A 25,803-nucleotide genomic window follows, 5' to 3' on the forward strand; every position below is an offset into this window, starting at 1 on the left:
TCAGTTGGTTAGGCGACTGCCTTCGGCTCAGGTCATGATCCTGGAGTCCCGGGATCGAGTCCCGCATCGGGCTCCCCGCTCAGTGGGGAGTCTGCTTCTCCCTCTGACCCTCTTCCCTCTCGTGCTCTCTATCTCTCATTCTCTCTCTCTCTCTCTCTCTCTCTCTCAAATAAATAAATAAAATTAAAAAAAATAAATAAAAAATAAAAAAAAAATCCTCTCTCCTTCTGCCCCTGCCCCTCCCCAACTCACATGCATGCATGCATGCAAGTGCACAAGCTTTCTCTCTTTAAAAAAAAAAAAAAAATGCAGGGCACAAATAGCCCCCCATTAATGACCTCATCTGTAACTTTGTAGTGCCTTTCCCTTCTAACTTTAGGTCCAGCCAAGGGACTTGCTCTGGCTGCTGGGACAATGGTATCCACTTGATGCAAGCAAAGGTGTGGAAAACACTGCTCCTTTCTGAGGCATCCGGGGGGCTTAGTCAGCTGAGTGTCTGCCTTCAGCTTGGGTCATGATCCCGGGGTCCTGGGATCAAGCCTGGCATAGGCCTCCCTACTGGGCAGGGAGCCTGCTTCTCCCTCTCCCTCTGCCTGCCTACCCCTCTGCTTGTGCTCTCTGTCTGTCAAATAAATAAATAAATAAATAAATAAAATCTTTAAAAAAAAAAAAGACAGCTCCATTCTGAGGCCTTTCTTGGAACTCTGCCATTGCAGGGTAGCCTGATGGAAGGATGCAGGAGATATGCAGTTGAGGCCATTCTAGATCAGTCATCCCCCAACTATTACAGTTGCATGAGCAAGTCCAGGGAATGTCAGCCGGGTCGAACCAGATCAGAGAGACCATTCAGCCAATCCCAAGACTTACATGAAATAGCGAATTTTAAGCCACTAAGTTTAGAGTGACTTGTTACACGGCAATACTAGCTGATACAGGGGTCATGGTTGCCCTTGTCCTCTAAAATGGAAAGGTAAGTAAGAGAGGAAGTCATGGTCTGCTGGGTTTTATTTGTAGAGTCTGGTGAACATGAACCAGAGGAAGCTGTAAAAAGTGCTTTGGGGAGCCACAGGGAAGAAGTAGGTCCCTTCACCAGACCCCGAGGGAGCCCTTCACATGGAGAGCAGGGCGCCCCAGAGGCAGGAGGTGGCTGGGGGGCAAGTCCAGGCAGGGCTGCCACTGGAAGAGCATGGCTTGAGGGGGACGGCTTGCCTTAGCCTGGTGCCCTGTGGGTCTCAGACCCGGGGGTCATACACCCGCCCCATGAAGACAGGGAGCCTGTGCCGCTGGTCCCAGAGCAGGAAGAGGAAGGGCTGATGCACTTCGAAGAGCAGCAAATTGCGGGCCACGGAGATGGCCGAGGCCGCCGCCGCCTCCACCCCAGACTCCGTCAGCTCCAGCATGGTCTGGTGCTGCATCGCAGAAACCTGAAGATCCATGTCCTCGGTCAGCCCGCACAGGTTGAGGTCATAGAAAAAGTCAAAGAATTCTAGAGCATAACCAGACAAAAACAAAGAGTCAAAGAGGAGCAGGAGGGGCGCCTGCCTGGCTCAGTCAGTGGAGTGTGCGACTCTTGATCTCAGGGTCATGAGTTCGAGCCCCACACTGGGTGTAGAGATTACTTAAAAAAAAAAAAAAAAAGAAAAGAAAAGAAAAAGAAAGACCAGCATGAAAGCCTCAGCTACTGGAGACATTTGTCCTAAATTTTCCGGGTTGGTCCCAAGTCCCAATATTCTCTTTGTCCTCCTCTCTTGCTTGTTACATTATATATTGTGCCTTCTGGTACAGTTCATGGAATCCTCCATCAGTGAGCCCATCTTCACTCCAACCACCACCTTCTCTGAAGAGGTGAGAGGCCTTGCCCCACCCCCCAAAGAACCCTGAAAAATGATGTCCTTGTTTCCAAGGACCTTAGAAGTGAGGTAATACATCAGAAAGAGGTCATGTGTTGGGCACCTGGGTGGCTCAGTTGGTTAAGCGACTGCCTTCGGCTCAGGTCGTGATCCTGGAGTCCCGGGATCGAGTCCCGCATCGGGCTTCCCGCTCAGCGGGGAGTCTGTTCTCCCTCTGACCCTCCCTCCTCTCATGCTCTCTGTCTCTCTCATTCTCTCTCTCAAATAAATAAATAAATACAATCTTTTAAAAAAAAAAAAGAAAGAGGTCATGTGTTATCAAATGAGGTCATATACAAGGGTGTAATGTCATATACTAGGAAACAAGTTCACCTCATTAGAGTGTCAAGTTTTATAACAGAAAATGAAGTGGTATATCTGGACGTGAGGTCAAAGATCAGGAAGTGAGGCCAAAGGTTAGGTAATAGAGTGTTGCCTCCTCCAAACTCAGAAGGGCCCAGACTGTATTATCCAGATAGCTTCTTGCATAATCCATGGGGTGGTTGAGTGTTATGAAAGGTCCCCAGGGAAGGAGCGTCTATGACCCATCCTGGCCACCTGTCCCAGTGTCTTCGTCACAGTGAACCACAGTGGAAGTAGTCAAGCTGGAGACCTGGGCTGGTGTTCTTGCTCACTTCTAACTAGCTCAAGGGACCTTGGGTAAGTCTGGTAAACTTCGAGTCTCACTTTCCTCAATGATCCAAAGGGATAATAGCATCTGCCCCTCTAACTCACAGGACTGAGGAATGACCTGATATTATGGGTGTCTAAAATACTCTAGAGAGGGGCGCTTGGGTGGCTCAGTCGGTTAAGCGACTGCCTTGGGCTCGGGTCATGATCCCAGGGTCCTGAGATCAAGTCCCGCATCGGGCTCCCTGCTGAGCGGGGAGCCTGCTTCTCCCTCTCCCTCTGCCTGCCGCTCCCCCTGCTTGTGCTCTCTCTTTCTCTCTCTCAACTCTCTCTCTGGCAAATAAATAAATAGTCTTAAAAAAAACCTAAGCTCCAATAACCCTATAAAAAAAATACTCTAGAGAATGCTAAACCACACTTTTAAGGACACCCCCACCCCACCCAGTGGCCTAGGAGCAATCCTGAGCTGCCAGGGGCTCACTCAGTTTCTCCATGATCATCAGCATGTCCTGGTTGCTCTTCACTTTGATGCGGGGCAGCGTCAGGAGGGTGGGCTGGAACTTGCTCATCTCCAGCTTCTTCATGATGGCCTTGAAGACAGTGGGGTTGAGAGCCTTCTCCAGGTCTTCAAGATGGTGCTTTGTGCTCTGGGGCACCAGGATCACCAAGCTCAGGTTGTGGGAGAGCTGCAGCTGCCCCACCTGGAGAACAAGAGATGCACCTTATCCGTCTTCCTACCCCAGCTCTCCTGGATCCCACCCCCTACGTCCCAAGGCTTATCCTCAGTCTGCTGCCACCATCTGTGCTATTGCAACAAGCCGCAGCTGGACCTGGGCTCCCAGGCTTGGTGACAAAATGGTGATGCCGGCTGGGTGAACAGTGTTGGACTAACTCCATGCACGTGAGATATAGAGGAACAAGTATGGCTTTCTGATCACAGAGGCTGAGGACTACACCCTGACGCTACGGCTGACTAGCTATGGAATATAGGCAAGTGATTTGATCTCTCTGAGCCTTGTTCCTTCCCGTTCCAGTGTGCTGTGCATAAAATATGTAACATGCAGGGGCACCTGGGTGGCTCAGTCGGTTGAGCGTCTGCCTTTGGCTCAGGTCATGATCCCAGAGTCCTGGGATGGAGCCCTGCATCGGGCTCCCTGCTCAGCGGACAGCCTGCTTCTCCCTCTCCCTCTGCCCTTCTCCCAACTTGTGTGCTCTCTCTCTCTCAAATAAATAAATAAAATCTTAAAAAAAAAAAAAGATTTTATTTTTAAGTAATCTCTACACCCAATGTGGAGTTCGAACCCACAATGCCAAGATCAAGGATCACGTGGTCTACCAACCAAGCCAGCCAGGCACCCTGGTCCTTTTAAAGACTTTTGCTGGCTCTTTACAGCCTGCAAGATTAAGTATAAATCTCTCAGTATGGCATTTGAGACTGTGGACAAGCCAATCCTAGCCTACCTTTCAAGCTTGCCATTAAAGGGACTTCCAACTGGTGATCAGACAAAAGTACGACACAGGTATGGGACCCATAGGTCTAATATATAGGGGTTCTCAACCCCGGGTGAATTTGCCCCCAGTGGGCCCTTGACAATGTCTAGAGACATTTTGGTTGTCAAACTGGAGGAGAGGGGACTCACAGGGCTGCTGGTATCTAGTGGATAGAAGACAGGCATGATGCTAAATCCTACCCAATGCCCAGGATCATCCTCCTAACAAAGAATTATCTAACCCAAAATGTCAATAGTGCCAATAGGTCCTGTGTACAGACCTTGAATCTCTCACCAAAAGATTACCATGCTGTGGTCTTGACTTTTCCAGCCAGTAAACCCTAGCATACTGGAGTTGGTAAATCTAACCTCCTCAGTTGGGTAAATGCTCTTAAGTCCCAGAAAGATTTAGAATTAAGTATGGGTATGACAAAGTAAACCAACTCCGTAGTATTTTTTTTATTCCCTTTTTGAGAGAGAGAGGGAGAGCACGAGAGCGTGAGCAGAGGGAGGGGCAGAGGGAGAGGGAGAGGCAGACTCCCTGCCGAGCTGGGAACCCAACACAGGGCTCAATCCCAGGACCCTGGGATCACAACCTAAGCTGAAGGCAGATGAGTAACTGAGCCACCCAGGCACTGCAACTCCGTAGTATTAACATCAGGGTGAATTGAGGGTAATCTGTGTGTCTGTTATTCAAAATAGTGCTTATAATTTTTAAGAGAATCAGACATACTAGTTTTATGCTTTGAAGCAAAAAGGTGTAGGATAATTAAATGTGAGAAGGATATTAAGATTTTGGTGGAAAGCTGATTTACCCTTCGAATTTAATTTTTATTTCATAGTGGCCTTTCGGTGCTTGGAAGATATGGCCAAGCAGGGTTGTAATTCAGCTCTGGTGGGTAGCTGACATGCTTAAAAAGAAAATCAAATATTAAACTTACCCACGCCATCTGGTTTTGTTAGTTATGAGTGGTCAACTATATTGGATAGGCATAGATGGGTGGGTGGAAAGGTGCATGAAGGGTTAAGAATGGTCAGAGGTAACCTCTTCTCTGAAGCCTTCCTGGACACCCCTAAGTGGGTTGTACCCTTTACCACCCTCCAGTGATTTCATTCATTTATTCAGCAAACCTATAATGAGCACTTATTATATGTGGCATTGTTCTAGGCCCTGGGGATAGGAAACAAGGCAGGTAAGGTTTCTGTTCCCGAGGGGAGAGACAATATTTCAGGGAGACAAAGAATATTGTAATAAAATAAGCAAATAAACAACCTAATTTCTGATAATGAAAAGAACCATGAATATAATCAACCAGGGCAATGTTTCAGGGTGAGGAGGGAGCTACTTTAAGAAGGGGGAAGTTCTCGCCATCAAGGTGACCTTTGACCTGACACCCAGGTGCACAGAAAGAACAGGTTATGTGAAAATCTGAGTGAGAAAGGGTCCAGGCAGAGGGAAAAGTTAGGGAAATCTCCCTCCCATGGTTGAACAAGCCTGGCACTAAATCACTGGGTATTCTCCCATTGTTTTCTATCTCCCAAATCTGTGTCTTGCTGTCCTAACAAGGCAAAAGTATCTAGATATATCTAGAAATAATTAGAATCTTCTGGGCTCCACAGTCAATCTTCCCTCCCTCCCCATCCGTTGAAATTCTACTGTTCAATTTCTGCGAAGGAACGTGGGTAAGCCATTTACCACATGCACACCTGTCTACACCTACCACATCCATGCACACGCGTCTACACCTCCCACATCCATGCACACGCGTCTACACCTACCCACATGCACACACATGGGTCTACACCTACCACATACACGCACACACGTCTACACCTACCACATCCATGCACACACGTCTACACCTACCACATGCACACATACATGTCTACACCTACCACGTCCATGCACACACAGACTACCCAGACACGTGTACACCTATGTACACATGCTGTTCGTGGGCACACACATACACACAGGACTTACTAAGCCACCAGGAGCTCCTGGTGGGTTAGACAGGAAAGAGACACCGATGAACAGACTCACTTTTTGCCATTTGACGCAGTTGAGATGAAGAAACTTTAGAATCCGGCTTTCCAGCCTAAAATAAACAATGCCTGCCTCGGCCAAGCTAGAGAGGGGAGAAGCAGAAGAGATAGGGTAGAAATAGAGATGGAAGGAGTGGAAATGATGAATTCATAAGGGCATACCCCCAAATTGATGGGGCCACAGCAGGAAAGACATCAGGACCCGCCAGAGGCTCTGAAACAAGAGTGGGAAGGGCCAAGTACATACCTTGGCCTTCAAGGTCGGGTCAGTGAAATGGGCCACAGGGTATTTCTTGCTGTTCATCATCAACGCTTTTATCACAGAGGACTTGAGGTAAAAGGGCTCCATCGAGGTTCTTTTCGGATCAAATGTTGTCTTCCACTTGGCTAGCGGGGAGGGGAAGGGGGGTTACTCTCATGCAGGTGAGAAAGGATGAAGAGGAACGAAAAGCTGCACTGGCAAGCGGTGGGGTGGGCTTAGTGGGACCCAGTTGTGGAACTCGGGGTTGTGTGGGTTTTGAAGCCCGGAGGAGAGAAAGGACCCGGGATGGAAAGACCACTGGGTCCAGGGCTCCCTTACCACTCAGGTAGACGGCGTTGAGGAGGACAAGGCGGGTGTCAGAGGGCAGACTTTCCAGCAGCTGTGTGATCTTGTGGTTGGTCTTCTCTGCCACCCAGGCATTGATGAGCTCCGTATTGACACCACTGTCATTTCCCAGGACTCTGGGGCTGCTGCCATACAGGCTCTGAGAGGCATTCACAAAGCTGTCCCTTATGACCAGGTCTGGGGGGAGGGGGCAGGTGGAGAGAGGGAGGCATGAGTCCCCCGAACATCCTCTCCCTTCTAAGAGTAGGCTTTGGGAGGAAGCGTGTTTCCTATTGCTTTCAGCTTGCTGCAGCAAGCACAGCAGGTTGGAGCTGGGGTCCAGCCCACGCCTCTGACAGATACGGCAACTGGGGCCCCCAGAGGGCAAGCCCTGGACTTAAGGCAGGACCCCTCCCAGGCCCTGGCTTCCTTTTCTGGCCATGCATCTGTGGCTTGGCTAAATAACTCTCTGAGATACTAACTTCCATCTGCCAGTGTTTTCCCTTGTTTCTTCCCTTAATTCAGCAGGGAACCCACTCTGCTTCTCAGCCTCAGTGGAAGTGCGTGGCAAGACGTCCTGGCTTTTGTTCTCCAAAGGTTTTATTTATTTATTTGTCAGAGACAGAGCGAGCACAAGCAGGAGGACCAGAAGGCAGAGGGAGAAGTAGGCTCCCCGAGGAGCAAGGAGCCCGATGTGGGACTTGATCCCAGGACCCTGGGATCATGACCTGAGCTCAAGGCAGCCGCTTAACCAACTGAGCCACCCAGGCATCCGTTTTCTGTTTTCTACAATGAATGAATATTGCTTTTAGAGTTAAAAAAAAAAAAAAAAAAAAAAAGAAAAAAATTTTTCCCTTTAAAAAAGGGGGGCAGGGACGCCTGGGTGGCTCAGTCGTTAAGTGTCTACCTTCGACTCAGTTCATGATCCCAGGGTCCTGGGATCAAGTCCCACGTTGGGCTCCTTGCTCAGCAGGGAGCCTGCTTCTCCCTCAGCCTGCTGGTCCTCCTGCTTGTGTGCACTCTCTCTCTCTGACAAATAAATAAAACCTTAAAAAATAAATAAAATAAAGAAAGGGGGCAGACTAGATCTGTAGCTTTCAAACCTTTTTAAGGAGCAGAACTGTCCTGAAACAGTCATATCTGAAGCCCAGGGCTAGAAGGGCTCTGGCTGAGGCTGGGTGAGGGCTCAGAGCCCACCTGGTTCCATCTGCTTCCCACAGGAAGTCGTACCCCCGCACCCCACTCAGCCTCCCTGATCCCCCTCAACTCCCACCATGACTCCTGAAGCAGTTCAACAGAGAGCCCCAGGGCTCTGGGGAAGAAAATTTGAAAATAACTGTATCAGGTCATTTCGGAAACTTATTAATCTATTACGTACTTAATAACGCAATATGTGTAAATGACCACAAATTCACAGAACACGAAAGTACAAAAAGCTAGAAGTCTCAAGATTCCCCTGACCCACGCTAACGAACATTGTTTATCTTGAGCTCTCTGGTTCTATCTATGAATGAATGAGGAGGGACATTCTTAATTCTAACCAGAGCTGAGGAATGGAAATGACTTGCCCAAGGTCTCACCAGATGAACCATCCAGCTCCTGGAGCCAAAGGACATTCCTGCTGAGGTCCTTACGTGCTCTGCTGTCCATCCCTGATGCTCTAACATCCCCTCTGTCCTCTTTCCCCAGGGTCGGGTCCTCCTCAGAATCCTCCCAAAATCCTGCTGGGCAGCTGTTGCCCTTTCCCAGGGCGCTCACCTGGGCTGTGGAAGATCTGAGAGACTGTGGTGAAGCCTTTGGACGTGAAAGCCTTTAGGGCCTGGTGGACACAGGCAAAGTCCTCGGGGTAGGAGAGGAGGCTCTCCAGGTTTCTCTTGGTGCTGTTCCCAGCCCCTGCAACACAGGGCAGAAATGAAGAAAAACTACAGGGGCAGGGCGGGGTGGGGTGGGGTGGGGTGGACAGGATGTGACACCTGCCATGCAGGACCAGGACTGAGGGAGCAGGCTGGAATGGGTCGGGTGAGTGGCGGCTATGGAGGGGATCACAAAGCATCGGAGCTGGGACGATGGGCGTCCGAAGACAATCCATACGTCAGAACGAAAGGGGTGGGGGAATTATGAATCATCACTTAGATTTCTCCAGGGCTTTGAATCCTCTCTGTTTCCTACCTAATTTTAACCCCACACATCACGGAAAGCCCAGTCCCATCATTGCCTGTTCCACACGAACGATGATTTAGTTGGTTAGGGTTTACAAAGGTTTACCGTCCAGGCAGGGACTCTAGCTCCCTATCAAGAGGAGAAATCAGAGGATCATAAAAGGAGATAGATGCTCAATACCCTTTCAGTTATTCATTAATAAATATTTATTGTGCCCATCTACCATGCAGCAATAGACAAAATTTACGGGAGCACTCACTTGGTTCCAGGCATCACAAGTGATCCTCCCATATTAGCTCACTGAATCTCCACAATAACCCCTTTCACAGAAGGGTGATTACTCTCCCTATTTACAGACAAGCAAACTGAAGCTTAAGAGATTGAGTGATCTACTCTACTCAAGATCATCACAGAGTTAAGTGGAGAAGGGAGACAAGATTCAAGGCATACATTCTGGGCAATAAAGAAATTTGCCAAAGCCAATCAACTGAAATGTGCCTCCCAGGGGACATCTGGCAGTTTTGGTTGTCCTAACTGGAGAGTGTAGGTAGAGGTTTATCCCATGGGACTTAACGACATCTCTCAGGAAGGCAGGGGATTAACATTTTTTTGACCTCCCTCTAAGCCAGGCACTAAACTCTCCACTTTCTTTTTTGAAGTAAGTACAACCATCTCCATTTCACACCTGAGGACTCAGCCTCAGAGAAGTTGAGTAACCTGCCAAGATCACACAGCCAGTAAGCAGCATTACAGGATTCTACCCTCTGTCTTTCGCTTATGGTTTCATCTTCCTTGTTGCCTCACCCTGACACATGGCTGGGGACCAGGACCCTGTTTTCTATGTTCCTGTGTAGTCCGTGGGGGTTTGTGAGCAATGGTGCCCGTTAAATCACTGTTAAATGAGGGAATAAATGAATGCTCACCCTCCTCCCAAACGTAGCCCAGTTTTATAGCCTTCTCCCCAAGGCATGGCTTTGTAGGCATCTGGGTTGGGGACCCTCATGGGAGGGTCCAACATACAACTTGGAGAGAACTTAGGTTCTTACCAAGCAGGACCTGGGTTAGGAGGCTGGCAATGCTGAATGGAGAAAAGGCTATGTTGGTCTCTGCCTTCTTCGTCGCTGAGAAGGCATGGTAGAGCTTCACAGAGAAGTCTATCAAAGCCTCCCTCAACTTGGACTCAGCCCAAGGAGTCTCCAAGTCAGAGCAGGAAGTGTCAGGCTCTGGGCAGAAGGGCCCAGTAGTGGGCAGGATGGGCGGAACGGTGGACCAGATGAAGGGCTCAGTGGTGGCTCCAAGAGTGGCATTTGTTGTTACGATGGTCGAGTTGATTGTCGACAAGGTGGAAGAGCCCACGGTGTGTTCAACCGTGGTGATCTCTCCCTCCAAGATCTGTCCTTCGCTTTCCTCTTGCCAGCTCTCTGCCGTGGACTTGGGGCTAGTAACATTCAGATTTGAGGAGGCTCTAACCTGTGGTTCAAGATACTGAGTTTCATTTTTCCTACCATGAAACACAGTCCCCTCAAACCCTCAAAGCAGGAAGGGAAGGTGGGGATGTGGAAAATGTCCTGTACCAGAGAATGATTCCTGGGAAAGCCTGGTGGGTGAGGGACCCGCCCTGAAGCTGCCACCCACTAGTTCCTCCGGAGAAGGGGCAAGGCAGGAGCCAGTGGGGGTGGAGGCAGAGGTAAGGAGCCAGCAGGGACTCTGTTATTGCTGAGGAATCACTGCCATAAGGGCAGCTGTTTCCCAAACTTTGGGGCTGAGGGTCCATTGCCATTTACCTATGTTCTTGCAATTTCTTTAAGTACCTGTCTGTCTTGGCTCACCTGCCAAGCCAGGAGAGATATTTGAGCTTGTGACCTCTGCACGAGAACAGTGGTTTTTCCAATTGTGGGTTGCAAAGCCATTAGTGGGTATAGAAAACCATCAGCCTTCTGGGAGGGAGGAAGGAAGGAAGGAAGGAAGGAAGGAAGGAAGGAAGGAAGGAAGGAAGGAAGGAAAGAAGGGAGGAAGGGAGGAAGGAAGGGAGGAAGGGAGGAAGGGAGGAAGGAAAGGGGAGTGAGTCAGAAGGGGATGGGAGGAAGGAAGGAAGGAGGAAGAAATAGTATAGACCAGTGGCTCTCAGTCAGAGACAATTTTAATCCCCGAGGACTTTTGGCAATGTCTGGAGGCATTTTTGGTTATCCTAGGGGAGGGAAGGGGGTTGGGGGTAGGGCAGAGATGTTACTGGCATCTAATGGGTAGAAACCAGGATAGGGCAAACATCCTACGATACACAGGATAGCTCCTCATAATGAATTATCCAGCTCCAAATGTCATGGTTTCTGGGTTGAGAAAGCATATTATCCCATTTCACTGATAAAAGAAACCGATGCTGAGATAGTAACTAGCCCAGGGTCTCACCGAAGCTGATGATCTGACTCTGATTCTAGATCCCTTGCTCATCATGGGAGCACCTACAGATTCTCTAAGGGCACTACCCGGGCCGACTTCCGCACACGATCCTGAACAGACAGGCCAAAGCAGGCGTCCACCTTCCTCCTGAGTCCCATGCCCCTGGGACCTCTCACCGCGATCGGCCCCCACCCAGACCCAGGGGTGTCGGCAGCCTCTCCTGGCGTTTTGACAGGCGCTGCTCGGGAAGGGCCTGTGCCTCAGCAGCCAGGGCCCCACCCCACAGCTCGGCCGCAACCCCTGCTCTTAGATCACAAAATACTGTCCATCTCCTGGCTCTCTCCTATTCTCCACTTTATAAACCAGCACAGGTAGGCTCGGAGAAGGGACTTGCTCAAGGCCACCCAACTGTCCGGCAGCGGCCCGGGATTAGAACCCGGCTCTTGCCTCGCTCTCTCCGAACCCCGGTGCAAGGACCACACTTGCCGATCCCAAGAGGCGCTCTCCTCATTCTCCGGGTCCAGAACAGTTAATCCTCAGCCCCCCGCCCCCTCGAAGTGGCCACTCACCCCAGCCAGCAGCAACAGCAGCAGGAGGGTCAGCGGGGTCAGCCTGGAGGCCATCTGGGCGGCGGCGTCAGCCCGGACCTGCGGAGCCACACAGCAAAGTTGTCAGCGCCGAGCCCTGGGGCCCTGGGGGCCTCCGCTCCACTCCCCCGTCCAGCCACCACCCTGGGCCCGCCCCCATTCCATTCCAGGGACTTAGCCCCGTTGCGCGAATTCCCTCCCCCTTCTCCTCCTCCCCCCGGCCACCTTCTCCCAAGCTCCTCCCCCTGTTTTGTTTTCCCCGAACCGCTTCCCTTTCCCGGCACCCGCTGGCCCTTCCTTCCCCCCTCCGAAGCCCGGGTCTCCATACATCTGTTCCATCCAGAGAGTCCTGCTTCAGCCTAACAATGACGCCAAGAGGCAGGGGGAGCAGGGGAGGTCCAGAGGGGGCTGGGCACCACAGCTCAGGCCGAAGCGGGGGGCACCCAGGGAAGAGGGGCGCGGGGGGTGGGTAGGACAGAGGTCTTCAGTGGAAGCAAGCCCAAAGAAAGTTCAGAGATAAAAAGGGGGCAGGAAACGGGGGGAGGGAAAGAAGGAGATGGGGACGCCCCACTCCCCAAACCCCCACCCCATCACCAAACCTGCTCCAAACTCCTGGTCGCTGGACAGCTTCAGTGCAGACTGGGTGGATAGTCCCACAGGGTCAGGGAGGTGGGGTGTGTGGTGGGGTCAGTCTTGGCTATTGGCTGGCCCAGGACACTGCCCAGTTACAAATTAAGGATGATTGATCGCTGATGTGAGTTCCCGTAAACGAGGATGGGACGGACCACTCACGCTCGGGCCTTGTGGGCTGGGCCAGAATTCAGCCCCAAGACCCTTGGGAGCCAGGGGTGAGGAAGCTTGGGTGTAGCTTCTCAGCTCTAGGCAACCGAAGTTCTTTCGCCTTCTTGGGTCCTGATGAAAACTGCAGAGACCCAAAACGTGCTCCCTAGTTGACAAACTTTTCAGGAATTGCTCAGCTCAGCTAATCCTCAAAGTGACCCTTTGGAAACAGGTCCCATTGTACCCATTTGATAGTTAAAAAATCTGCACCTTCAAGCAGTTAAATGTGGGGTGGGTGATCACCCTCACCTGGAAGACAGCCTGGACTCTGACCTAAATGCCCTGGGGTCCTAACCTCTGCCCCACTCTCCCCTGTGCTGTGTGAGTGTTCTGTTTCTCCTGTTGGAGACCTGAAACCGGTAGTGCTTCCCTTGTAAAGCAGACAAAGAGTCCGAGGCTCCCAGCCCAGCAAGCATTCCTCTTATGTAAAAGGCTGATAGGTGGGGCCAATCCATTTGGGGCAGATGAGGGTGGCGTGCCGTAGCCGGCAACCAGCAGACCTAGCTTTGAGACCTGGCTAGATGTGTGACCCCACATTATTTCCCTCTTAGCACCTAACCCTCTCCTCAGGGTTGCCAGATAAAATACAGGAAGCCCAATTAAATTTGAATTTCAGATAAACAACAACAACAAAATTATTTGGAAGGATGTCCCATGCAATACTGGGACATACCTTAAAATTTTTTTCTCATTTACCTGAAATTCCAAATTAACTGGGCATTCTGTATCTTATCTACTAAATCTGGCAACCCTACCTCCTTTGCAAAGCAAGGAGGTCTCTGATGACCTAATATAGCTCTAAAGTTCTATGATCATCTCACTGCTGGGCCTGTCCTGTTTGGAACAATCAGGAAAGTGGGCTGCTAGCCTCAGACCTGCTATTCGATGGGACTGACCAAGGACAGAAGGAGAGAAACGGTGTGTGTCTCCTTGGGGATCGTCGGAAAAGATCCATAAAGACTGCACCAGCTTTGTGAGTGCTCCATTCCCTACGCCAACTTAGGAACCTTCTGAGCCATGGGGAAGTTCCTTCAGTGCAGGGACATACACAATGCCACTTCCCCATCCCCAGGCCTAAGCTGGGTGCCTGGAAGGCTCACTGAGCTTGTGAATTCTGGGAAATGGGTCAGCCAAACCAAAAGAAGGCAGTGGAAAGCAACCTCCTTCATCCTTATTCCCATAACAACTCTGAAGTGGGTGCTAATATTAAAATCTCTTAAATTTAAAAAGGAGAGAGACTCGGGGTGCCTGGGTGGCTCAGTCGTTGGGCGTCTGCCTTCGGCTCAGGTCATGATCCCAGGGTCCTGGGATTGAGCCCCGCATCGGGCTCCCTGCTCAGGGGAAGCCTGCTTCTCCCTCTCCCACTCCCCCTGCTTGTGTTCCCTCTCTCGCTGTCTCTCTCTCTCTCTCTGTCAAATCAATCAATAAATAAAATTAAAAAAAAAAAAAAAAGGAGAGAGACTCATAGACATTAACTGGTCCACCCAACATCATCTAGCAAGTAAATGACGAGCCAGGATGTGGATCAAGTGGATCTGAGCTACCAATCTTGTATGAACCCCCATAAATGACTAACCTGAAGCAGGCACCAGAGTGAAGATCCTGCTGTTCTGTTTATTAAGTATCCAAGGGAAACTTCTGGGAGGAGTCAGAGCTCCAAATCTGACACGGGGTTTGTACTGTCTCTCCCACGGGATCATTTTGAAGATGAAGTAAGAGAGGTTTGAAAAGCATCTAAAAAGTATTTGAAAATGACAGCAGTTGTGGTTAGATTCTTACTAACAGCTTTTGAAGGGTGATGACGGATTTCTTGTAATGTTCCAGAAAAAGCACCGTTTTTCTTTCCCATTAGAATGGTCATAAACTGATTGTTCATGGATGGAATTTTACGTAAAGGGCGGGTTTGTTTCTTGAACAGAGCAGGCCTGGAGGCCCCAGACTTTTGTTTTCATCTTCCAATGAAATGCATAAGGATCTGCCGTGGCTGCCTCTAGTCTTTGTGTTTGTAAGGTTAAAAAAAAAAAACACTATAGTGACATATAATTCATAATGAAAATTACATAAAACAAATATACAATTTAACAAAAGATTATAAAGTTTGCATCCACTGCCCACCACCCAGTTCAAGAAATAGAATGTGGGGCTCCCGGGTGGCTCAGTTGGTTAAGCGACTGCCTTCAGCTCAGGTCATGATCCTGGAGTCCCGGGATCGAGTCCCGCATTGGGCTCCCTGCTCAGCAGGGAGTCTGCCTCTCCCTCTGACCCTCTTCCTTCTCATGCTCTCTCTCTACCATTCTGTCTCTCAAATAAATAAAATCTTAAAAAAAAAGAAAGAAATAGAATGTGGCTGGTGGGCTAGAAGCATCCTGTTCCCCTCTTAATAATTACTCTGTTCCCTACACAAAGCTATGACCCAGATGAGAAGGTAACCAGTTTCTTACTTCTCTTTATTTTATTATCATTTTTTAAAGTAGGCTCCATGAGCAGCATGGAGCCCAACATGGGGCTTGAACTCATGACCCTGAGATCAAGAGTTGGACACTTAACCAACTGAGCCACCCAGGTGACCCTGAAGTTTTTTTTTTTTTTAAGATTTATTTATTTATTTGAGAGAGAGAGAGAGCATGCATGCACGAGCAGGGGAAGGGGCAGAGAGAGAGAATATCCAAGCAGACTCCCCCTAAGCGTGGACCCTGACACAGGGCTCGATCTCATGACCCATGAGATCAGGACCTGAGCCAAAACCAAGAGTCAGATGCTTGACCAACTGAGCCACCCAAGTGCCCCAGAGATTTTTTTTAAGTAGGCTCCACACCCAACACAGGGCCTGAACTCAGGATCCCGAGATCAAGAGAGTCTGTGCTCCACCTGAGCTGGCCACCCACCCCAAAGATTTCATTTCATTTCATTTCATTTCATTTTTAAAAGATCTTACTTGTAAGTAATCTCTACACCCAACGTGGGGCTTGAACTCACGACACTAAGACCAAGAGTTGAATGCTACACCAACTAAGCCAGCCAGGTGCCCCTCATTTTTATTTTCTTGATTATTGATGAGATTGAGGGCTTTTTCAGGCTCATTGTCCACATTTGGACTTTTTCTTTGGTGAAATACCTTGGGGCATAAACTGATAAGCTGTCCACCAAAGTTGTTTTTTTTTTAAGATTTTATTTATTTATTTGAGGGAGAGAGTGCAGGATGAAAGTGACAGCAGGAACAGGGGGTGAGGGGCAGAGGGAGAAGCAGACTCCCCGCTGAGCAGGGAGCCCAATACGGGACTCTATCTCAGGACCCTGGGATCATGACCTGAGCCCAAGGCAGACACTTAACCAACTGAGCCACCCAGGCACCCCCACCAAAGTTGCTTCTTTCTTCTCCTGGCCATGCAGGTAGACCACATTTCCCTGCTTCCCTTGCAGACACGTGAGCTCATGGAATGCAGGTGGAAGTGACGGGAGCCACTTCTAGGCCTGGCCTTAACAAATCCCCCACCATGAAACTCTTTTCTCCCTCCTCTGCTGGCTGGATGCTCATGTCCAGGATGACTTTGGAGGCAACATATTGATGACAGTTGACTATCAGCCAGGGGATGTGGGTGACTTTGTAGAGCAGAATCTCCTCTGATGAGGAACATTAATTTTGGACTTTACTCGAGCAAGAAATAATGTTCCACAACTGCGATCCTATAAGGCACTGAGATTTGGGGCTTGACTGTCCTCACTGTTAGTTCATCCTAACTAATATTTGCCCATTTTTCTATTAGGCCTTCTCTTTTGATTTAGGAGTTCTTTTGGGATGCAAGTCTTTTTTTTTTTTTTAAGATTTTATTTATTTATTTGAGAGAGAGAGAATGAGAGATAGAGAGCACGAGAGGGAAGAGGGTCAGAGGGAGAAGCAGACTCCCTGCCGAGCAGGGAGCCCGACATGGGACTCGATCCTGGGACTCCAGGATCATGACCTGAGCCAAAGGCAGTTGCTCAACCAACTGAGCCACCCAGGCGCCCCGGGATGCAAGTCTTTTGTCAGTTATACATGTTACAAACACATTCTAGCCCTCAGTTCACCTTTTCATTCTATCAATCCTGTGTTTTAAAGAACGAAAATTCTTCATTGTAATATGGTAAAATGTGTCATTCTTTTCCTTTATGATTAGTGTGATTTTGCATTTGTTCATAAAACTTTTCCACCTGGGGGCGCCTGGGTGGCTCAGTCGTTAAGCATCTGCCTTCAGCTCAGGTCGTGATCCTGGAGTCCCGGGATCGAGCCTGCATCGGGCTCCCTGCTCCGCGGGAAGCCTGCTTCTCCTCTCCCACTCTCCCGGCTTGTGTTCCCTCTCTCGCCGTGTCTCTTTCTCTGTCAAATAAATAAATCTTTAAAAAAAAAACAAAACTTTTCCATCTGGGGTTAAGAACGTATTCTCTGGTTTTGTTTTCTAAACTTTTTTTTTTTTTAAGATTTTATTTTTAAGTAATCTCTACACCCAACGTGGGGCTTGAACTCACAACCCCGAGATCAAGAGTCAGTCACATGTTCCACTGACTGAGGCCGCCAGGCATCTCCCCCATCCCCTTTTTTTGGTATGGTGTGAAGTAGGAATGCAACTTTGTTTTCTCTTTGTGGATGTGTGAATATCAGACTGTGACAGCATCATTTTTTTTTTTTTACGATTTTTTATTTATTTGACAGGGAGAGACACAGCAAGAGAGGGAACACAAGCCGGGGGGGTGGGGTGGGAGAGGGAGAAGCAGGCTTCCTGCAGAGCAGGTAGCCCGATGCGGGACTCGATCCCAGGACCCTGGGATCATGACCTGAGCTGAAGGCAGATGCTTAACGACTGAGCCACCCAGGCGCCCCGATAGCATCATTTTTAAGTTGTGATATCTGGTAGACCACATCCCTCCACGTTTTTCTTCTCCAAAAATGTCTTTGCTCTTCTTGATCCCTGCATTTCTTTCTTTCTTTCTTTTTTTTATATTTTATTTATTTGACAGAGACACAGCAAGAGAGGGAACACAAGCAGGGGGGAGTGGGAGAGGGAGAAGCAGTCTTCCCCCCCGAGCAGGGAGCCCGATGCGGGCTCGATCCCAGGACCCTGGGACCATGACCTGAGCCGAAGGCAGATGCTTAACGACTGAGCCACCCAGGCGCCCCGATCCCTGCATTTCTATACATATTTTAGAATCAGCTTGTCAGGTTCCGCAAAATAAAGCAAACAGAAGATCCACTGGGATTTTGACTGGTATTATTTGACTTCTATAGCTTATTTGGGGGGAGAATCGATAACTCTTCCAATTAATCAGTATATTACAGCTGTCTAGTCAATTGTGACTTCTTGAACATCTCTCAGTACAGTTTATAGTTTTCTCTGCAGATGTATTCCACTTGTCTTTGCTCGTTTTATTTGATGAATTTTAACTATCTGATAAATTTTATGCTGTTAAAACACAGGTTATATTTTAGTTCAATCTGCTTCATTAAAAATAATTTTTGGGGCGCCTGGGCAGCTCAATCAGTTGGGTGTCCGACTCTTGATTTCAGCTCAGGTCATGCATGATCTCAGGGTTCTGGGATCAAGCCCCATGTCGGGCTCCACCCTCAGTACAGACTCTGCTTGAGATTCTCTCTCTGCTCCTACCCCGACTCATGCACACACTCTCTCTAAAATAATAAATAAATCTTTTCTTTAAAGATTTTACTTGTTTATTTGACAGAGGGAGACACAGCCAGAGAAGGAACGTAAACAGGGGGAGTGGGAGAGGGAGAAGCAGGCTTCCCGCGGAGCAGGGACCCCGATGCGGGGCTCGATCCTAGGTCCCAGACTAAATTGTCCTATCATGCCTTCTAGCAGCTCTTTTCTCCTACACACCCATCCCGACAGTCGACAGTCGCTCTGGCAGTTTCTCCCGGAGGCTGGTGGTGCCTGTTACCTCCTCTAAAGAGCTGATAAGACTGAAGAGAGGAGAGACACAAAGATACTATGTGGGGAGGGGGAGAGCAAGCCCTCCCCCAAATTCCAGAGAGACAGCTGCACCAGGAGACCATTAAAAATTCAAGGTCAAGGCATTTTCTTTATTTCTCCCACCCCAATATTCTCCAGTCCTGCTTTCCTCCTGACTGCTAGACCCTGGATTATTCTTTTTCCTTCTAAAAACACCACTTCATTAAATAGATAAGACGTTTAAACATTAACATCTGAAGTCTACATTTACCTGTAGAGGACATGAAAATGATCTTTTGGTAAAAAATTTTAAAATATTACAAATAGAGGGGGCGCCTGGCCGGCTCAGTCACTGGAACGCGTGACTCCTGATCTCGGGGTTGTGAGTTCGAGCCCCACGTTGGGGGTAGAGATTACTTAAAAAGAAAATCTTTAAAAAAATCTCTTTTAAAAAAAGAAAACTTTACAAATAGGGCTGCATTGACGCTTCCTATCTAAACCCACTGGATTCTATCATCACTTAATTTCATCCCTGGGTTTACCTGCCAGTTTTAGGATTCATTTGGGATTCAAACCCGGTCCAGTCTTTTGAAGATTTATTTATTTATTTTGAGAGAGAGAGAGAGAGAGAGAGGAAGAGAGAGAGAGTACAGTCTTTTCATTCAGTCAGATGCTCTTGAGGACCTTTCTGGCCCACCCTTCAGGCCACAGAGCACCTCAGACAAGTGGCAAAAGCTCCCAGCCCACAGAACTCTACCCCGTCCACATTTTCAGAAGCTACACTTTCATCTCCCACCACCATTCTCATCTGCCACCTGGAGAGCTGACCAGGAAAGCAGACCCACTGGTGGCTTGGGCTCTCCTGCGTTCCTGTGTGGCCTTGGGCCTTTTCTCTTCAGCCTCTTCTCCAGGGAGGCTAAAATGGAAGTGAGAGAACAAAACCCTGGGGGGAGGGGCAGCCAGGGCCCCTTCCCTCCACCTCCGCAGGTGGCCTCTGATCAGGACCTGGTTACCTGGGTGACAAGAGTTGGTCGTCAGGCTTTGGGGGAGGCCCCCTAGTCAGAATGCTAATTTACTCTTTTTCAAATCTCCCTCAATTCTTTATTATTTTTCTTTAACAAGGTGCTGCCGCCTGGATTTAAAGGGACTTGATCCTTTGTTGGCCTTTCAGAATGTTTTTTAAAGCAATGTTCTGATGGAAACACCCCGCCCCCCCCATCTGAAGTAGTTTCCTCACAGAGCTTAGGGCTTGGCTAGAGTGGACTCTGGGGTGCGTCCACCTGGAGATGGTCTACGCCTGCCTGTGGGGAAGGGCCGTCCCAATTACAGGAGTGTGCTGGAGGAACCCAAGTGCCCCATTACGAAATGTCCTGAAGGGCCCAGAAGGTTTAGGAATTCCAGTCCTGGGCCCAGGAGGCTTTGTACTTCTAGACCCCCAGTCTCCTCATCTCTAAATGAAGAGCTTTCACTTCTGCCACATTCTTAGATGCCTCTGTGCTTTCATGTTAGCTGTAAGCCGAACAGTGTCCCCCCCCACCCAATTCCTCTGTCAAAGGCCTTACCCCGAATGTGACCATATCTACAGATGGGGTCTACAGGAGGTAGTCAAAGTGAATGAGGTCATAAGGGTGGGGACTGAATCTAAGAGGAGGGAAGCCTTGTAAGAAGAGGAAGAGACACACATGGGCACCTCTCCATGGGAGACACAAGAAGTGTGTCTGCAAGCCAGGGAGAGGCCTCTCACCAGAACTCGACTCCTCCAGCACCCTCCTGATCTCAAGACTTCCAGCCTCTAGAACTGAGAGAAAATACCACCCTTGTTTAAGCCACCCAGGCTGTGGTATTTTGTTATGGCGGCCAGAACTGACTAATGCAAAATTGTTTAAGACTCGTTTTGTTTACTTGAATACACTTATATAAAAAGGACACTTGACTTTCCCTTTGTAATTGAAAAATCGGAAGCACTCACCATAAATAGAATGAATCAGGGCTAACCAGGCACAGAACCTTGAACCCAGGATACGCTTAGGGGCCTAGAAAATGCGTTAATGTAAATTTCTTTTAAAATCAGAAGAAAAGGGGCACCTGGGTGGCTCAGTCGTTAAGCGTCTACCTTCGGCTCAGGTCATGATCCCAGGGTCCTGGGATGGAGCCCCGCATCAGGCTCCCTGCTCAGCGGGAAGCCTGCGTCTCCCTCTCCCACTCCCCCTGCTTGTGTTACTTCTCTTGCTGTGTCTCTGTCAAATAAATCAATAAAATCTTTAAAAAATAAATAAAAATAAAATCAGAAGCAAAAGAAATACAATAATGGATCCAGCCTGGATTATATTCTTATTTTTCACCAATACAGTCACAAAATATAATTTGTAATTCTTCCTTTCTTTTTTTTTTTTAAAGATTTTATTTATTTATTTGAGAGAGAGAGACAGAGATAGTGACAGAGAGCATGAGTGGGGAGGAGAGGGAGAAGCAGGCTCCCTGCTGAACAGGGAGCCTGACATGGGGCTCAATGAGATTGAGATTATGAGCTGAGGAGCTGAGCCGAAGTCAGAGGCCCAGCCAACTGAGCCACCCAGGCGCCCCACTGTCTTTCTTTATTTTAAGGAAGGAAGGGGCCCACCAAGGCTAAAATGCCTAGGACCCATGAAAGTTAGAATGCAGCCCTGGAATGAATGTACCTATAAAAGAAACAGAATGATGTTACTAACTTCTAGCAGATTCTGCCCACTGAAAATTCTTTTCATTTTTTTAGAGAGAGAAAGAGAGAGAGCAAGCAGGGGTGGAGGGGAGGGACAGAGGGAGAGAGAATATTTCAAGCAGACTCCCTGCTCAGCAGGGACCTGACATGGGGCTGGATCTAAGGACCCCAAGATCATGACCGGAGCTGAAATCAGGAGTCGATCATCTAACCAACTGAGCCACCTAGGCGCCCCTGCCTGCTGAAATTTCTCTATCTCCTTTCTGTGATTCCTTAGTCCTTGTTAAAAAAGGAGATTAAGATGTGTTAGGTTTTAGCTAGTAAAGACTACTGGCCCCAAATTGATACTTTGTCCTTGAGAAATCAGGAAGGGTCAAAAGAAATTGAAAAAAGAAAACCTTTCTCAGTCTGTGATTTTTTGTTATCTGTACATCCAAAATTGCTTGACACCCCTTCCGTGAGTTCATCCTGTACTGGGGAGACACTGGGTTTGATGATGATGATGGTGATGAAGATGATAATGTTGGTTATCATAGTCCTGTGGTCCAGGTTTGGTATGAGTGCTTCCTGTACTTCAGGCCCTGGGCTAGAAATTTTCGTATTCAAATCTCACATAATCCTCACAAGGACATTGGGAACACAGCACTGTTATTTCCCTTTTATAGATAAACTAAAGCTTAGACAGGTTAAGTAACTTGCCCAGAATCACTTAGAAAATGTCAGAGCTTTAAATCCAGGGCTGATTGGCTCTGAATCCCATGTTCTTTTTTTTTTTTTTAAGTTTATTTATTTATTTATTTATTTGACAGAGAGACAGAGCGAGAGAGGGAACACAAGCAGGGGGAGTGGGAGAGGGAGAAGCAGGCCCCCCGCTGAGCAGGGAGTCTGATGCGGGGCTTGATCCCAGGACCCTGGGACCACGACCCGAGCCCAAGGCAGACGCCCAACGACTGAGCCACCCAGGTGCCCCTGAACCCCATGTTCTTAATCCCTAGGTTACACTTCCTATTTTTGTTTCCCTCTTTTCCATTAATTTTCTTAAAAACAACAACACACACGCACATTGCAGGGGTGCCTGGGTGGCTCAGATGGTTGGGCATCCGACTCTTGGTTTTGGCTCTGGTCATGGTCTCAGGGTCTTGGGATCAAGCCCCAAGTCTGGGGGAGTCTGCTTGAGATTCTCTCTCCCTCTCCTTCTGCCCCTCCCCTCACTTGCGCGTGTGCGGGTTTTCTTTCTCTCTCTCAAAAAAAAAAAATCTTAAAAAAACACATTGTATTTGTTTATAGTTTTGAATGGATAGTTATTTACATAGGATAACATTTTTAAGATACCAAAGAGTGGAAAGTAAGTCTCCTTCCCACCCCATCCCAAGATACAGTTTCCCTCACCAAACTGATGAACGACTCATCAGTTTCTTTCATTCTTTTTTTTTTTTTAAAGATTTTATTTATTATTTGGGAGAGAGAGAGAGAGAGAGCATGAGTGGGGAGTGGGGGCAGAGGGAGAAGGAGAAGCCGACTCCCCACTGAGCAGGGAGCCTGATACGGGGCTCTATCCCAGGACCCTGGGATCAGGACATTAGCCAAAGTCAATCGCCCAACCAACAGCCACCCAAGCACCCCCACTCATCAGTTTCTTAAGCATCCTTCCAGGTTAGTCTATAACTGTTTAAAGACAGTTTCTAGAAAAAAGCAAAATCATGACTCATAGAGATATAAAATGGACGCACATTAAAGATTTCATTCTACTCATTAATCAATGAAGGAACCAGGCAGATGTTAGAATCACTGAATCTGAAAACAGACACATTTATAGATCAAAAGTATTGAAATAAATATGCAAATAAAGGCAAAACTGGTTTTCCAATGGGGTAGTGGAAAGGAAGTCAATTAAACCTCTATTGGACAGAAAGAATTTGCATGTCTATAAGGATATTTTGCAAGCTATCAGCTACTGCAATTTACAGAGTTGTATAATAACTCAAAGACAATGAAAAGCAGACAGTTTGGAAGGGGTGCGCTGAATATAGACACATTTTTTTCCCTCCCAAACTGATAACTACTCTATGAGGTTCTTAAGTATCCTTTCTGGTTACTCTCTAACAAGCAAACATAAATGTATACTCTGTAGTCTTTAAACACACACATTTGGTACCATACTGTCCATGGTGTCTGAAAAGTATTTTTTCCCAACTCCTTTTCAGTTGATCTCTGAGACACCTTGTCAATGACGGAACTGTCACAAAGGAAGGTTTTGCCTTATCAAAGGGTAGAAGGTGACAGTTCTCCACCCTGAAGCCCCTGGAAGGGTCCTGAGCAGAGAATAGGCACAGTGTATGTACACATCTGGGTTTGCAAAGGCCACAGGCATCACGAAGCAAGGAAAACCCTGATGCTGGGGAAGAAAGAAGAGTTTGCAGATAGGAATATAGTATCAGGGAGGACAAATTTTATTCCACCGTGGTCTAAGAAACAAAATGACATGAGACAGATTAACAGGAGAAAATCAAACAAAAGTTTAATAACATGTATAATTCCCTTATACGAGGGAGAGACCCAGGAAAACTAAGTAACTCCCCCAAATGGCCAAAGCCACCACCTTAAATACCATCTTCAGCTAAAGAGAAAAAATGGGGATGGAGAATCCGTTATGGGAGGTTACCAAGAAAAGCACAGTAAACGAGGTTAAAATTATTACACAGATTTACTTCCATGCCTGATTCATTGATAAATCTCTAGAAATTGAGTCATCCGCCTCTTCCTGGTGTAGAGGGAAACACCTTACAAATGGAAATTTCTCTTCTTTTTTTTTTTTTTAAAGATTTTATTTATTTATTTGACAGAGAGCAGGAACAGAAGCGGGGGGTCAGGGGAGTGGGAGAGGGAGAAGCAGGCTTCCCGCCAAGCAGGGAACCTGATGTGAGGCTCAATCCCAGGACCCTGGGACCATGACCTGAGCCAAAGGCAGACGCTTAACCAACTGAGCCACCCAGGTACCCCCCCCCCTTTTTAAAGATTTATTTATTTGAGAGAGAAAGCCCATGTGCATGGAAGTGGGGAGAGGGGCAGAGAGAGAGAGAGAGAGAATCCCAAGCAGACTCCCTTGCTGAGAGTGGAGCTGGACATGGGGCTCAATCTCAGGACCCCAAGATCACGAGCCCAGCAGAAATTGAGAGCTGGGCGCTCAACCAACTGAGCCACCCAAGTGCCCCTAAGGATTTCTCTTCTAAATGTGAATGTCTTTTACAAAAGGCTAACTTCTACTTGGTTTCCAGAGCTTCTCTTGAGTCTGCAGTTTCTTAAAAATAACTAGCTTAAAGCAATATGTCAAAAGATAAATCAGTATGCCAAAGAGCCATATCTTGGGGTGGCAAAACTTGCTCCCTACAGTAGCAAATACAAAGAGACTCCAGAGTAGGGGTTCTTTACAGGACCAAGCAGCTGAAAAAAGCAGATGAAATTTGGTAGGCCAGGAGAAACAGGGTGGTGAGGGCAATAAGCAGGGGCATGAATTCTGCTCTAAGGGAGAAGCCCCTACATGGCTCCAGCCAACCATCGCCGAGACTGAACATGGGCCTCTATTGCCAAGTGCCTCATTTTCCGAGATAAGCCAGAAATAAAAATTTTAATGTAAAAACCTTTCAGTTTTAAAGGAAGAATATTTTTTTTTAAAGATTTTATTTATTCATTCATGAGAGACAGAGGGAGAGAGAGAGGGAGAGAGAGAGAGAGAGAGAGAAGCAGAGGGAGAAGCAGGCTCCCAAGGAGCAGGGAGCCTGACGCGAGACTCGATCCCAGGACCCTGGGATCATGACCCGAGCCAAAGGCAGACGCCCAACCATCTGAGCCACCCAGGTGCCCAAAGGAAGAATATTTTTAAAAAATTTTATTTTTAAGGGTGCCTGGGTGGCTCAGTTGGTTAAGTGACTGCCTTCGGCTCAGGTCATGATCCTGGAGTCCTGGGATCGAGTCCAGGGATCGAGTCCCACATCGGGCTCCCTGCTCAGCAGGGAGTCTGCTTCTCCCTCTGACCCTCTTCCCTCTCGTGCTCTCTATCTCTCATTCTCTCTCTCTCAAATAAATAAATAAAAATCTTTAAAAAATTTTATTTTTAAGTAATCTTTATGCCCAATATGTGGCTTGAACTCACAACGCCAAAATCAGGAGTCACATGCTCCACCAACTGAGCTGGCCAGGTGCCCCTAAAGAAAGAACATTTTAAATTTTATTTATTTATTTATTTATTTATTTATTTATTTATTTATTTGAGAGAGAGAGAGCACAAGCGGAGGGGCAGCAGGCAGAGGGAGAAGCAGGTTCCCCACTAAGCAGGGAGCCCGATGTGGGACTCAATCCCAGGACCCTGGGATCATGACCTGAGCCAAAGGCAGATGCTTAACCAACTGAGCCACCCACGCATCCCGAATATTTTAAATTTTAAATGTTATTCATTTTTGAAGAGGTTGATGAGAGAAAAACTCTCTAAAGGCCTGATATACAAGAAAAACCATTTTAGATTTCTTTCTAAGTCAACACGACTA

The 25,803-nt window shown here is 48.0% G+C and overlaps 1 protein-coding gene and 1 long non-coding RNA gene across 3 annotated transcripts; both read right to left on the bottom strand.

Annotated features, from left to right (window-relative positions):
* Positions 1 to 987: 987 nt before the first annotated feature.
* Positions 988 to 12,461, bottom strand: SERPING1 (serpin family G member 1). 2 transcript variants are annotated; one of them, XM_025878787.2, is made up of 8 exons: positions 12,385 to 12,461; positions 11,768 to 11,845; positions 9,848 to 10,271; positions 8,400 to 8,534; positions 6,636 to 6,839; positions 6,303 to 6,442; positions 3,001 to 3,220; positions 988 to 1,486 (listed from the first exon to the last, which is right to left on the bottom strand). In XM_025878787.2, exons 2-8 carry the CDS (start codon positions 11,819 to 11,821, stop codon positions 1,233 to 1,235), a joined length of 1,431 nt encoding a protein of 476 aa, XP_025734572.1. In that variant the 5' UTR covers positions 11,822 to 11,845; positions 12,385 to 12,461; the 3' UTR covers positions 988 to 1,232. The 2 variants fall into 2 exon arrangements, with proteins under 2 accessions (XP_025734572.1, XP_025734570.1); XM_025878785.2 differs by lacking the exon at positions 12,385 to 12,461 and having other exon boundaries at positions 11,768 to 11,934.
* On the bottom strand, positions 4,486 to 6,291 carry LOC141374711 (uncharacterized). Its single transcript, XR_012381803.1, has 2 exons — positions 5,815 to 6,291; positions 4,486 to 5,755 (listed from the first exon to the last, which is right to left on the bottom strand). It is a non-coding gene; the product is annotated as an uncharacterized lncRNA (long non-coding RNA).
* Positions 12,462 to 25,803: the final 13,342 nt, after the last annotated feature.

The sequence above is a fragment of the Callorhinus ursinus genome, unplaced genomic scaffold (genome assembly GCF_003265705.2).
Source record: "Callorhinus ursinus isolate GAN/ISIS: 27379988/994484 unplaced genomic scaffold, GSC_fseal_2.0 scaffold21, whole genome shotgun sequence".
Lineage (NCBI taxonomy): Eukaryota > Metazoa > Chordata > Mammalia > Carnivora > Otariidae > Callorhinus > Callorhinus ursinus.